The sequence below is a fragment of the Macrotis lagotis genome, chromosome 1 (genome assembly GCF_037893015.1).
Source record: "Macrotis lagotis isolate mMagLag1 chromosome 1, bilby.v1.9.chrom.fasta, whole genome shotgun sequence".
Taxonomy (NCBI): Eukaryota; Metazoa; Chordata; class Mammalia; order Peramelemorphia; family Peramelidae; genus Macrotis; species Macrotis lagotis.
This window is the reverse complement of record NC_133658.1, coordinates 852,561,186-852,576,630: the sequence shown is the minus strand read 5'-3', so window position 1 is coordinate 852,576,630 and position 15,445 is coordinate 852,561,186. Positions and strand designations below refer to the sequence as shown.

The 15,445-nt window shown below is 41.0% G+C and overlaps 1 protein-coding gene across 1 annotated transcript in view; it reads right to left on the bottom strand.

Annotated features, from left to right (window-relative positions):
- LOC141508742 (bone morphogenetic protein 8B-like) overlaps positions 1-15,445 on the bottom strand; it is a 54,849-nt gene that overhangs the window by 21,295 nt on the left and 18,109 nt on the right. Inside the window, exons 2-3 of the mRNA XM_074217617.1 lie at positions 6,877-7,069; positions 5,350-5,498 (exon numbers count right to left, since the gene is read on the bottom strand). Of these exons, the coding sequence (XP_074073718.1) occupies positions 5,350-5,498; positions 6,877-7,069 (342 nt within the window). The remainder of the gene's footprint in view (positions 1-5,349; positions 5,499-6,876; positions 7,070-15,445) is intronic.

Genomic DNA, 15,445 nt, shown 5'->3' with positions numbered 1-15,445 from the left:
AGATTGTAGAAATTTCAGTTTTTTTAATCTTTCCTTTGTCTTTCAGGATTTCTATTATAAGTGTTTAATTGGGGGTTTTAAATTTGCTATTTTTCTACATTGTTTTTTAGTTACATATCCAATTTATTGATCTTCTCTCCCTCTCTCTCTCTCTCTCTCTCTCTCTCTCTCCTGATATAAGTAAGCATTTAGGAATATAAATTTTCCCCTAAGTACTGCTTTGACTGAATCCTTCAGATTTTAGTATATTTCTCATTGTTGTAATTATCCTTAATAAAATTATCAATTTTTCCATGATTTTTTTCTTTGACTTTTTCATTCTTTAGAGCTCCTTGCCCTAGTATTCAGTCTCAGACCATTACCATCCCTGGGTACCAGAAAGCTCCTCACTATCCCTCTCAAGCTGTGCTCCTGGCTAACCTTTATTCCTGTACTGACTGTCCTCTTTGTCTATCTTCCTAAGTTGCCTGTATGGAAGATGATTCACTGTGACTTGGATTTTCTGATCAAAATTTGGTCTGTTGCATTTTTTTTTGTTTGTTATAGAGGAAGTATGTTGGGTGAACTGGGAAAAAAGCCTGATGTTTACTACTTCATCTTGACTCTACTCCAGTCAAGATTCATTCTTCTAATACACCATTTTATCTCTCTACTCTCTACCTAAAATTCAGAACCCACAGCATGGCATTCAAAACCCTTTAAAATCTAACTCTACCCTTTCCATCCACTTTTTATCCCAATATAGAATCATTGAGTTAGAACTGGGAGGTATCTTAGAGGGCAACTAATCCAACCCATTACTAAGCAGGAAATACTTCTATTAGCATTCTTGACAACTTGGAACTGTCATCCAGCCTCTACTTGAAGACTTTCAGTCATGAGGAACTCACTATCATTTTTGAATGGCTCCTGTTTAATAAGAAATTTTTCTCTATATTGAAATCCCTGTAACTTCTACTCATTGGTCCAAGTTCTGATCAAACACATCAAACACAAGAAGTCTAGACCCTCTTCCAAGTGACAGCTCATCAAATACTAAAAAACGGCTGCCAAATTCCCCCAAGGCTATTCTACCCTGGGTTAAACATCCCAGTTCTTTCAAATGATTCCCAGCTTTCTTTCCATTTTCCTCTGAACCTGTTCCATCTTGTTAATATCTCTTCTAAAATGTGATGCTTTAAACTGGATGCAATATTCCATACATGGTCTTACCAAGGTAGACTGCATGACCATCATCTCTTTTTTTCTGAACATTGAACTTCTTTGAATGCAGTTTAAGATGACTTTAATGGCTCATATTGACCTTACATTCCCCTAGCACGCCCAAATCTTTTTTCACATGAATGGGTTAGTAAAGTGCTTTACTTGGAGTAAGGAACACTTCAGTTCAAATCCTGTCTCAGATATTTCCTAGCTGTATGACCCTGGACAAGTCACTTACTTTCTCACTTCTCTACTTAATTTCCTCATCTGCAAAATGGGGATAATACAGGATTGTTGTGAGGATCAAGTGAGATGACATTTGTAAGGCACCACATAAGTTCACATGATTTTCAACTAGCTATGCCAAGCTCAAGTGCTGATCTTTGCATCTGTCCCTGAGAAATGCCAAAAAAGAGGCTCATTTGCCAACAAGGTGGATCTCCTTTGTGGTCTGTTATACATACCTTGGCAGTTCATGTCTCTATATCTTTGCTCTGGCTGATTCTCCTTCAGTTGTTTCTTATCTCCCATAGCTTAAAGTCCAAATTCCTTAGCCTGGTATTTAGGGCTATTCAGAATTTGGGCCTAACCTCCATTTCCAGTCTTATTTCCTATTCTTCTCCTAAGGTTCTAGACATAGGAGGATACTGTTTTTTCTCTAAATATGTCCCACATCTTCCCACAATTGTGTTTTGATACACTCTCCCTTCTCACTTAAGATATCTCCTCCCACATCTCCACCTCATGAGAGTTGTCATGGTGTTGTAGAAGGCACACAAGGTTTGAAGCCAGGAGTTCAAATCCTAGCTCTAATGCTTAACTAGTTGTAAAGGAGTCTCAGTTTCCCCTGTCTATAAAATGGGGAAACATCTATAGTACTGATTTCACAGAGTTTTTATTGTTGCTGTTGCTCAATTATAACTGCTATTGAAAAGGCATTTAAAATAATTCTTATTTTACTATTAAAATGCAGTTCCAATACCACCTCAATGCATAGGTCTAATACAATATTGTACCAGCAGGACTTGGTACTGGTTCTGCCACAGACTCATGATTAGACTTTGGGTACATCAGTTTTATCCTTTGTAAAACAAAAACACAGATTTTATCCAGCTCCCCAAATTCTCTGCCATTCCAATTATTAGATGAGTTAATGGAACAGTAAAATACTACTACTACTACTACTACTACTAGTAATAGTAGTAAAAACTGGTCCTTCTAGGGCTTCAAAGCTTGCAATAGCTTTGCATACATGGTTTCACTTAACCCAATTTTTCCATTTGTATATGGTCTTCTTGAGCCACATATCCAGTCTTGATCAATTTTCTTTTGATTTGAAAGAGTAAGTAATTTAAATGCATGAGATCTAGGTTCAAACTCTGACTTGGCCACTTACTAAATGGATGACCCTGGGTATAAATTACTTAATTTCTCTGGGTCTCATTTTATGAGACCACATTAATAGCTTGTGTTGACCTTGCATTCCCCTAGGGCAATGTTCTTTTTCATACACACTATTCTTTTAGATCGGTGGTTCTCAAACTTTTTGGTTTTGATTGAATTGCATGTTTGTAATTGGTTTTGTTTTTCTCATATTCTCCATTGGTGGCAGGGGGAATTGAAAGGATTTCAAAGGAAGTATATTGTCTAATTAAAATGAATAAAATAATTTTTAAAAGAATAAAAATGATTTGGATTCTATCAGAGACTCTTTATTCATTAACATCAATCTTTATCATATAAATTAAATCATCTTAATATTATTATGTTTTATAATTATTATTTTATCATTATTTATTAATGTTTATTATTCTGTTATTATTAGTTTTGACCCTGTAGACACCCCCTCCAAAGTCTCAGAGATTCTTCAGTAGCCTCTGGACTACTGAGTATTGCTGTTTTAGATGATTATAGCCACCTGCTTCCACTGTGTCCCCTTTCAAACCATTCTTCACACCACTGACAGTAATCTTCCTAATGAACTTCTATGATCACTTCCACTCAAAACCCATCAGCATTTCCCCAGTGCTTGAGCAATGAAATACAAAGTTTTAATCTCAGTATTCAAGGGCTTCCACAAACTTCAATTTACTATTCCAGTTATATCTCATAAAGGTACTCTTTGTGGTAGTATTATTATTCCTATTGTTGCTACTATTACTAACTCAGATTTCTAATATACTTTTTTTTTTAGTTTTTGCTAGGCAATGAGGTTAAGTGGCTTGCCCAAGGCCGCATAGCTAAGTTATTATTAAGTGTTTGAGGCTGGATTCGAACTCAGGTATTCCTGACTCCAGGGCAAGTGCTCTATCCACTGTGCCACCAGGCCACCCAGTAATGTACTTTTTACTTCACTCTTTTTTCACATTTTTTTAAACAAATTGCTTTTCTCATGACAGTGGCTGGAAGTACACATTATAGGGATTATCCTCAGCTTATAAGATTTGGAAAAGGAGGCTCAAAAAGATGTCATGAATGCCCATGGTCACAGAACTGCTTAGCATCAGAGTTAGGATTCCACTTTCCTGTCAAACTGAATCCTTCATTTCTAGTTCTTATCCTGACTGTTCTTGTTGCCTTATCTTTGCCCACACTGTCTCCCTTCCCAGCTCTGTATCCAGGTCTCTTTCTTCTTTCCAGGATCACAGGATCAGATCAGTCCAACCCCTTTATTTTACAGATGAGGAAACTGAGACCCATAGAGGTTAAATGACTTGTCTAAGATCACACAAGCAGTAAGTGATAGATAAGGTATTCAAGCCCATATCCTTTGATTTCCAATTCATTACACTTGACTTTTGGGCTCAATTTCAATCTGCTATAGTGTCCCCCCAGCAAGTGTCTATCCAGCCTCTGCCCGATGATCTCAAGTGAGAGGGAATTCCCACTACTTCCTGGGGCAGCCCAATCTAATTTGGATAGCTGTCATTGTAAGTCTTCAAATCCTCTAGGAATCTTAGCTATTCACATCCTCATTACTGGCTAAGCTCTTTGACAGCAGGGTGCCATATTTATTTTGCTACTAGTATAGTTTTTTGCACATGCTTGATGTTTAATTGATGCTTTGTTGAACTGAGTTCAATTAAGACAAAGCTATTTTATTTCCTTACTGGTCAGTGCTTAGTTTAAGAGATTTAGCAGTGACCTGAGGCATCTCCCAACCTTATCCAGGACCAGCCAAGCTACAGTGGACCCCACATGGTTGACCAAAACAGCTGTAGATGTTCCTAAGACACAAAATCTCATCAGTTACTTGCTTGGGGTTCAGTTTCTACCTTTTGAGCCAGCTTTTTAAAAAATCTATCATAAAAGACCAAGATCTCCAGGCTTTTCCAACTGGCAAAGGGAGGACAATTCCATTTATCCTTCTGGGAACAAGAGCACCTTTCTGGAAAATGCAGTGGGAACTCTACCCTCAATTCTCTGTCATTTTTTTTTAGACTGGGTGGTTCAATACACCCCGAATTTATGGACCTGCACAGAATTGTTTGTAAGCCCATCCTGGGCAAGCTGATATAATGGAAAAAGTCCTAAGGTCGGGGGGGGGGGTCAGAGAGGCAGAGTTCATGCTCTGGTTCTGTCATTCTTGTTGTGTGACCTTGGACAAGTCCCTTTCCATCTATGAGTTTTTTCCTTCTCAAATGAAGGGATAGTCTCTCTATAAGGGAACTTCTTTGTCTGACATTTCATGATGTTTCTATAGTAGATAGAGAAGTGGCCTCAAAGCCAGGGTGACCTGTGTTCAAGTCTCACCTCTAAGTTTCTGCAAAGATACCAACCTGCATTGTTTGAAGGAATTTCCTCACCTGGGAGTTTCCTATATGAATGAAATCACAGACCCATTCCCTATCCCCTAGGATAATTTGAACAGCTTCTGAGGCTTGCATTACCTCACCCCCACCCTCTCCCCAATCTGTTTCACAGATCCAGTGTGCAAAGTCCCCAGGACAGAGGGCTACTCTATATTAAACATTATTTTGAGATGGGTCATGTGCTTTCTGAAAAGTTCAAAACCAGGTCCTGAATATACTAATATCCCTGGTTCCCTTCTCCATGAGGAGGATCGAGAGTCCAATACACATTCATTTCCCAGGATGGCATCTCTAAAACAAACCTCTCAGATGGGCAGCCTAATGCAAGTCTTACCATCCTCAGCTTCCACATAAAGACGAAGTCCAAGGTGACTTTTACGATTTAATAACCAGTGATTACTGGCAGCTGTGACATCAAAAACCAGCCAGCCCTCATCCCCAGCCTGGAGGGTCTGCAGATCTAGTAAGAATAAGTCGGATTCCCTGTGGAAATAGAAGAAAACGCATCAAGTCATATCAAAGGTGACTCTGGAACTACCTGTCTGGGTGTCAGGACCATGGAGAGCCCAACTCTGACCCCATTTCCCAATACTGAAAAGTGTAAAAAGGTTCCCTCAAACTTGTCTTTACTTTGTCTGGGAAGCTTCTTTACTTCCCAGAGGATGACATGCTTTCAAATACCAGTGAGCCCACTTGGGTATATTAAAACACCCTTTAAAAGGTCTTTTTAAAAAGTTATTAAGCATTCAACAAATAATCTTTTCCCTTCTCCTTTCGTCTCCCCAGACTTTCTCCTGCAATGTCAGCACGGTTGACCAAGGGTTGGATTTGGAGACAGGACAACTGGTTTCAGATCCTGCTGCCTGAAACACACTAGATGACCCCAGGAAAGTCATATTATGGGCTTCAGTTCCCTTCTCTTTAAAATGAGGACAACAAAACACCTGTTGTTTGTCCTTTGTTCTCGAAGAAGCCCGTGACATCAGGGAGGTGATGCCATGACAAGCAAGTGAATTGGACTGAGTGAAGAGCGCTCAGTAATTCAACCAGCCTTACTTTCTCCTCCAGAACTATCCAGATCAAGTAGCTAGATATGAATCCGGATGACTGGAGATGGCCCTGAGTGGAAGGTAATCAGGCTTAAGTGACCTGCCCAGGATCAGCCAGCTAGTTAAGTGCCAAGTGTCTGGGGGGCCAGATTTCTACTCAGGTCTTTCTGATTCCAGGACCAATGAACTGCACCACAGTGCACTACAGGTATTAAAAATACTTGTCATACTGTCTTCACAGGATTCTATGGAACTAAAATGAGTTAATCTACTAAAAAGTGCAGGATAAACCTTAAAGCACTATATAAATATCTATTACAACCATCTAGGAAGCACAGTGGATAGAGTGATGTCAGTTAAACCAGTTCAAATCTGGCCTCAGACACTAGCTGTGTGATCCTGAACAAGTCACTTAATAAAACGTGTGTTCCTCAGTTTCTCCATTTGTAAAAGGGGATGATAATAACCCCTACCTCACAAGATTGTTGTGAGGATCAAATAAGATAATATTTGTAATGAATGCTTGACTCAGTTCCTTGTCTTTCTCTCTTCTGTATTACTATTATTGTTACCTCACTGTGTGGTGGAGGCACCTATGGGTTCTGAGAAGCCATCTCATGCCAAAATGTTTTATATATGCTCTCTGACAGATCTGACAAGGGGTCATCCTTCCTCTGCTTACCACAAGCCCTTCAAAGAAGGGGACTAGCATCCTATTCCCCCTTTGAAAGTTTTCCACAACATCCAGCTCTGCCCTCTGTGACCAGCTCAAACAAAGCTAATCCCTCCAGGTGAAAGTTGAGGGCCTGCACCTGTTTGATTGCTCAGTGATGATTTCATATATGCTGATATGGAGAGTCTTGTTGAGATGTCGAGTGAAACTCCTCATCTTATAGATTCGGAACTCAGCGGCTGTGACACATTCTCCAGATGGGATCTGGGTCAAGTCGAATCTAAACTCCTTCCAGTAGGGCTCCTGGTAGAACAGATCCCGGTCATGTTCAACTGGAAAAGAAAATTAGGGGAGGGAGGCATGTGGGAAACAAACCAAAAAAAAGATGCTGATACAAAAGAGTATATATTCCTACTGTGGCTCCCTATTGCTAATAGGTCCAAGGCTCCATAGTTCTCTGTGATCTCAGTGACCATATCTTTACAGACTTTTGCTACACCACTGCTCTTCCCATGAGCCATGAACCAGTTCAGCTGAAAGACTTGCCTTCTGTCTTTTGCAAGTTCCTTCCATTATTATATTTTTATTTATGATGTGCCCTCCGCCAGGAATGCCTTCATATTACCTCTTCTCCTTTGTCTGTTGAAATCCTAGTCATACTTTAAGATTTACGCAGCTCAAAACCCTCCAGGAAGCTTCTAGCAGTCTTGATGTGTAAGGACCCTCCCCTGCTCCTGACTATAATTGTGTCCCTGGTTTATGCACTTATCAGGCATGTTATGGTTATTGATGCCAGTCTCCTATCTCTCTTTTAAGCACTTTAGAGGTATCTAGTGAAGAGAGCACTGGGCCTAGAGCCTGGAAGACTTAAATTTGAATCTAGCCTTAAATGCTTAAAAGCTTTGCGACTTTGGTCAGATTACTTAGCCTCTGTCTGCTTTGGTTTCCTCAATTGTAAAATGGGGGTGATAAAAAAAGCTACCTCTTGTGGTTGTTGAAAGGATCAAATGAAATAATAGTTTAGCAGGATGTCTAGCATCTAAGGCACTTAAATGCTTATTTCCCCACCCCTTGGTGTCTCCCCAGAATTTTGCAGACAGTTGGCACTTAACAAATTTGTTCAATTGAAGTTAATTAACAATAACTAATATTTATATTGTGCTTTAAAGTTTGTAAAGTGTTGCATCTGTTATCTTATTTTATCCTCCCAACAGCCTGGCAAGTTAGGTTCTATTAAAGTTGCCATTTTACAGACAAGATAACTGACTCAGTCACCCAGTGTCACACAGCTATTAATTATCTGAGAAATTCAAACTCAGATCTTCCTGATCCCAAGTCCAGAACTCTCCCTGCTGTGCCACCTGGCTAATTAAACTGGCAGAGGAGAGTTGGTGAGTATGAATTAGATCATCTGCTATATTCTTCCCCCCCAGTCTTGTATGTTGTAATCATATCCCTATCCTAGATCAGCTCCTCTTTTCTCTATATAGTAGTTCCCTTGGTGACATCCTCTGCTTCTAGGGATTCAGTTATCATCTTTACTCAGGTGACTCCGAGATCCACATATCCAGTCCTCATCTCTCTCCTGAATTCATCCCACATCACTTACTAGACATCTCCACTTAGCTGTCCCACAGGCAGCTGAGACTAAATGTGTCTAAAACAGAATGTTTTGGTTCTGTCAGTGGTACTACAATTTCCCCAGTTATCTATGTTCATAACCTCAAAAACATTCTCTTCCTCAACTCCCATGTCTATTAGTTGCAGTCTTTTCATTTTTATCTCCATACATTTTTTGCATTTGGCTCCTTTGCTTCACTCACATGGCTACCATTGTCAACCCCATTTACTCTAACAACAACCACCAATCATACCACCTTTTGATTTTCAATTTTATCATATTTTCCTCCTGGCAAAGGAGGATCTGAACCAGACACTGAAGAAGTAGTCTTTACCACCTGGGCAGAGATCATGCATCGGAGCTGGGACCTAAACACCAGAACTCTTTCTCCAGTGAACAGGGATACCCCTTTCCCAATCAAAACTTGGTCTCAGGGTGGATAGGTGGCATAGTGGATAGAGTAGCTGCCCTGGAGTCAGGAGTACTTGAGTTCAAATCAGGCATCAGACACTTAATTACCTAGCTGTGTGGCCTTGGGCAAGCCACTTGACCACATTGTCTAGCAAAGAAAACCAAACCCTCCTCCCAAAAAAAAACTTGGTCTCAAGGGAAGCTATGTGGTGCAGTGGATAGAGCACTGACCCTGGAGTCAGGAGGACCTGAGTTCAAATCTAGCCTCAGACACATAATACTTAACCGTGTGACCTTGGGCAAGTCGCTTAACCCCAATGACTTATAAAACAAAAACCAAAAAAACCTTGGTCTCGGCAAAGGGCATGATAAACTCACCCACAAAGTAGATTGTTACTGAAGGGGGGAAAAAGAGGGACCTTAAGGGGACCAGAACTTATATTTAAATAAGAGATCAAATTTAAGCCAAAACAATGGATGTCAGTGGAAGAATCTGGGTATCAGGAGCAATGAGGAAGCATTTTTAAAGGATGCCCAGGGACCCTGAAATCACAGTGAGAGGCAGCTATCCATACTGCCACATGAGCAGAGAGCAAGCCTACTGATTTTATAAATAACATTATAGTTGTAAGACGCCTGTCTTGTAGTAGGACTTCTCTCCCTCCTTCCCTCAAATAAGCTGCTTAACATGGAAATATATTTTTAGACTTCCATTCTGGAAACCAGCACTAAACAACCCTCTCTCTACAGGCAAATGAAAGCAGAGTCTATGACATTTATTCTCATTTTGAAGGGAAAGGCACAATTTTGAGTTACCTGGAGAAAGCAGTGAGTTGAAAGGCAAGAGAGATAGGGGCTAGGATGGACATGGAAACCCCTTTATTTTTATATATGGGGAAACTGAAGCCCAGAAAAGTTATAACTTCTTAGGTTATTTGTTTTTTCAATTAGCAAGCATTTAATTCTCTTTTACAAGACTACTTAGCACAGCCCCCCCCACTCAAATCCAATTCACATGCTTGTGACAAACATGTTCTATTAAATATATGAAAACGTAGCATTTACATAGTCCTTTAAGGTTTGAAAATCTCTTCCCATCTGCTGGCTCATTGAATGGTCCACCAAAGCCTAAGAACATCTGGCTCCTTCTGCCCCTCTCTGGCAGGAGGGGGAGATTTCATCATCCTGTTAGTTCATGGAACAAGTCAATGGCAGAGCCAGGATTCCAGCCCTCTACTGTCTTTAAATTCCATTGATCCTCTAATCCTAGGGCTCTTTCTCCCATAAGTGAAAATCCTGGCTCTGGTAGTACTACTCAAAAAACCCTGACCAAGACACTTCCCCCATGAGGTTCTATTTCCTCACTTATTTCAACTGAATTCAGCTTGGCAAATATTCAAGTCCCAACTACTCGACACACGCCCTTGAGGAGCTTCTAGTCTCTGAGAATCTTAATGACAAGAGCCCTTTCCTCCTTCACAGTGGAAGTGAGGATCAGAAGAGATGCCAGAGGACAAGTTATAGGAGAATAATATTAAGGCCAGAATAGCAGAGTTAGAGCTGGAAGGATCATTGAGTCCAACTCCTTTATTTTACAGATAAGGAAACTGAGGCACAGAAAAGTCAAATGACATACACAAGGTCACATAGCTAAGAAGTGGCTAAGGTAGAATTTGAACTCAGGTATTCTAAGACTTTCTTTATGGCTGTCTGAAACCTTTTCTGACCTGCAGGATTGTATCTCCAGCTGATTCTTAGCCATCTTAAATCCAATATCTTTTCCCCAACATTCTTCATATCTTTTCTATTAACTGTCAAGGGGACCACCATTCTCTCAAGTCCTCACAACTTAGGTGTCTCCCTTGATTCCTCACTCTCTCTCACCCTACAGAGAGTGGGTAGCTATGAGCTGTGGTTTACATCTCAATCACATTCCTTCTAGAAGCTGCCTTCTCTCCTCTGCCCCCTGCCCCCATCTCGGTCTAGGCCCTCATCACCTTGCCCCAGCTGCTGGTCCTCCTGCCTGCCTCAAGTCTCTCCCCAAATTGGGCCATCTCCCACTCAGCTGTCAAAGTGATCTTTCTTAGGCAAAATCCATACTGTATCACTCTTCAATCAACTCCTATGGCTCCCTATTGCCAACAGGATCCAAGAGAAACTCTATTTTGCTTTTCACGTCCCCCCATAAACTATACTCAGCTATTCCTATATTTCTTGACATTTTCTCTGACTGTTCCCTATGTTTGAAACTTTCCCTCCTCATTACCACCTCCTGGCTGCTTTTCAGTTCCAGCTAAAATTCCCCCTTTCTGAAAGAAACTTTTCCTGATCCCCCTAATGGTAGTGCCTTCCCTTGGCTGACTACCTCCAGTTTAATCCTGTCTTTTTCTTATTTGCACATTATCTCTCATGTTATACTTTTGAGTTCCTTGAGAGTAGGAGCTATTTTTGGTCTGTATAGATCATGACTGTCAGAGTCATCCTCGCCATAGGCCTGGGTGGGCTCCCAAATTGTAGACAATCCGGGACTGCTGCAAACCGAATACTTCCCAACAGGGCGTGATTGGGACAGCGCATCCCTGAAACCGAATACTGAGATTTAATGAGGAGCTTGTGTGTCTTAAAAAAAAAAAATATAGCCACCGCATCCCTCTGGCCCTAAGGCTCACTCACCACAAGCCCGTTTTTAAAAAAGCCTCAGGTTGGCCGGCTGGGGGCGGATGCGGGGAGCACTTCCTGCCCTAGTGGTGTGGGCCTGGCACCCAGGCTGGACAGCTGGGCTGAGGAGGATGGGACAGGATGCTGGAGGGGGAGCGTTGTGGGGGACTGATATTTTCATCTCCATATGACAGAGAAAGAAAAAAACAACTCATCTGGTGACATCTGTAGGTTCACTACAAACCCTTTGGCTAGTCTTGGCTTGCAGAGGCCCAGTCCAGGTCAGGGAGGCAGTTACAAAGTGAGAGCACCCAGGTCAGAAATATCACCCTGGCTGCCATGGAACTTTAGCCCAACTGGAAAGGGACACTTAAAGAATACATCCCATGACTTAGGCATCATGGTTCTGCCTGAAGGATGGGGTCCCTCAAAACCCCTTGCTAAGCTCTGGACCCAGAACCTGGGTCACTGCAAGGAGGATCAGGTGAGGCTTGTGCTTGAAATTCTCATGAGGAACCATGACTTTGGCTTCCTGAATGAAACCTTCCTTAAAGTATAGACTGTCAGAGGTCAGAGGGACCTTAAAATATATAGCTAGTTACAGCCAGAAGGAGCCTCAAAGCTGGAAGAAACTTTAGATTACAGCATAAAATGTCAGGGCTCAGGGAGTCCTTGAACATAGAAGGGGAACAGTTAGGTGGCTAGAGCACCAGCCCTGGAGTCAGAATACCTGAGTTCAAATTTGACCTCAGACACTTATGAGCTGTGTGATCCTGGGCAAGTCACCTAACTTCCCTCCCCCACCCCACCCCCAAATTCCCTCCATACCAAGAACATAGAATGTCAAAGCTGGGAGGAAGGTTCTTAGAATGTAAAATTTTATGGCTGGAAGGGGTTTGAAACACAGAAAAAACTTTAGAAATCATTTATCTAGTCCAATCCTACATCTCCCCCATCAGGGGAAATGACCTGCTTAAGGTCACATAGTTAGTAAATGGAAGACCCAGGACTCAAACATAGGACTTCAGAACTAGGGCTCTTTCCCTGATTCTCCCAGGACTCTTCCGTGTAAATCTGTAGTTCTAATAAATTTCCTGGGGATTCCAGGGCAGGAAATCTTTTTGTACTATTCCCAAAACTGGCACATCTGTCAGGGAAACACTCATCTATCTTTGAAATGAACTTAGTGCTACGGAATCTAGCCTGGAGCGTGGGAAGTGATACTGGAGCAAGGATATAAAGGTCTGTGGCTCTCTTCAAGATAACTTTTCCAGACTGGGAAAAATCTTTATTATAAAAAACAACAGGGGGCAGCTAGGTGGCGCAGTGGATAGAGCACCAACCCTGGAGTCAGGAGGACCTGAGTTCGAATCTGTCCTCAGACACTTAATAATTACCTAGCTCTGTGGCCTTGGTTAAGCCACTTAACCCCATTGCCTTGCAAAAACCTAAAACAACAACCACAACAACAATAAAAAACATTAACTTTTCCATGGTATTATACAATTTATAAAAGATCTTATGTGCATTGTGATTCAATCTTGACTCATTGGTTGGGAAGGTTGTGCAAGAATTTGATTTATAGATTATCCCTTCCCCCATTTTCAAATGAGGACACCAAGGTAGAAGGAAATATTCTTGTCTGTGATCACACAAAACTCAAGGGGAAAACACTTTCTGTTAAAACTGCATTTCCCCAGGTGTATTACATTGCTGAGTAGAGGAAATAAAGCCAGGACAAGTCCACCCATTTTTTGCTATGGAAGATTGACAGCTTTCAACACTGAAGAAGCCACAAGGAGGTGGAGGGGAGACTTGGGTTCTAGCAATATGAGTGATTTTGAGCAAACTCCCTCCCTCCTTGGAGTTTCCATTTCCTCATCCGTACAATTGATTCTATACCTGGAATGCTTTTTCTCCTCACCACTGTGTCTTGGAACCACTAGAACCCTTCACAGCTCAGCTCAAGAGCCACCTCCTATGGAAGATTTTCCTCATCCACCGCCTTCCCACCCCAATAAAATTTACTTTGATTTTTTTGTTACATATTCGGTAATGATTTGTCTGCTTAATAGTTGTGCCTGATTGACAGGACCTAGTTCCTTTTGAGTTTGTATCCCCAGGTCTATGACAGTGGTACCTGGTATCCAGGCTTAATAAATGTTTGTTGATTAGATGTATAGGGATATTTTGGTAAGTGGGCTTCATAAGCCCATGAGGAACATCTATGGTTTCCACAGACCCTCTGAACACGATAGAGAAGGACCAGGGTCCCTTAGCTGCTTCACTACGTCCCTGTCAAGGCTCATGTCAAGAAATCAGAAGGTAGTGGATAAGGATCAGACTATTTAAGTGGAATCTTTGCTAAGCCCCTCCATCCTCAGCCTGCCCTCTCTCTCTGCCTTTTTTCAATAACAAGAAACTCTGTCTTTGGAGGATTCAGATAGGAAGAGTTGGAAGGCATCTGAAAAATCGACCATCTAGTCAATGGTTTAGAAACATTTTTGTGTAAAAGATCCCTTGGGCCATCTAGAGAAGCCTATGGGACCCTTCTCAGAATCATATTTTTAAATGCATAAAGTCAAATATTCAAAATTATAAAGGAAACCAATATAGTGAAATGCAGGTTATATATGCATATATGTACATGTGTGTAGGTTGAGATATGTGAACATATATATCTCAGAGTCAGCTAGACGGTATAGTGGTTATAGCACTGATTCTAGAATAAGAAGAACCTAAGTTTAAATTCAACCTCAGACACTTAATAGCTGTGTCACCCAGGGCAAGTCACTTAACCCCAAATGCCTCAATAGAAGAAATATATACACATACACATATGTACACCAAGTTCATAGATGTCAGGTGTTGAAGCCCCATTCTGATCCAAACCAGCTCTCTTAACAAAGAAGAGAACTGTAACCCAAAGACCAAAAAAGAGTTGCCTAAGGTTATAAATAGTCAGTGAGAGGTTTAGTTGGCAAGAAAAGTCAGGTTTTCAGATGTCTAGTTCAGGACTCTTGCCTCTGTGGAGCTGGGATGATGACCAAAGCCAGAATTTATAAAACACATTCCAGAATTAAGCTAAGAAAAAACAAGTTGATAATTGCAGGTCTTATTTCAAGTATCTGAGTTCCCTTTAGGCTTGAGTCCATGTCACATAAGGATCAATAGAAAGAACCCTATAGGGACCCTTAGCCTCAGAAAAAAAGACTAGTCTTTGTGAGTCTTCATAGATGCTATATTCATTAACGCTTGGTAATCCTCGAGATTCTATCCAGGGCTGCCTTCTCTTTTCTCTCTAGACTGTCTCATTTGATCAGTTCCCGTGAGTTCAGTTATATCCTTTATTTTATTTTTTCTTTTCATTTCAAATGTACACTATTTGTGTCCAACCTGGTCAGATTAGCCAAAGTTGGACATACAGTCCCTTGACTCCAATATGGTGATGTCATTTTTGTACTCTTTGAGTAGAAAGGACAATAACCATCTCCTTCTTGTAGATGATTTTCATATGCATATGATATAGATATATAGATATATAATAAACACACATATGCACACATATCTATCTTTATCTATCTATATATGTTTATATCTTTCTCTCTCCATCCATCCATCAGTTCATCAATTTGCCTCTCTCCTTCTATCCAACATCTATCTATCTATCTATCTATCTATCTATCTATCTATCTATCTATCTATCTATCTATCTATCTCTAGTATCTCTCCAGAGCTAGTCAGTCCCACATTGCTAATTAGGCATCTCAAAATGGATGACCTGTAGACACCTCAAATGAAACACCTCCAAGACAAAACTTATGTTCCCAGCTTTTGAAATGCTGTCTCCTCCGTCAGCATGTGAACTTTTTTTTAGGGTTTTTTTTTTTTGCAAGGCAAACAGGGTTAAGTGGCTTGCCCAAGGCCACACAGCTAGGTATTTGAACCCAGGTACTCCTGACTCCAGGGCCGGTTGTCTATCCATTGTGCCACCTAGCTGCCCCAAGCATGTGAACTT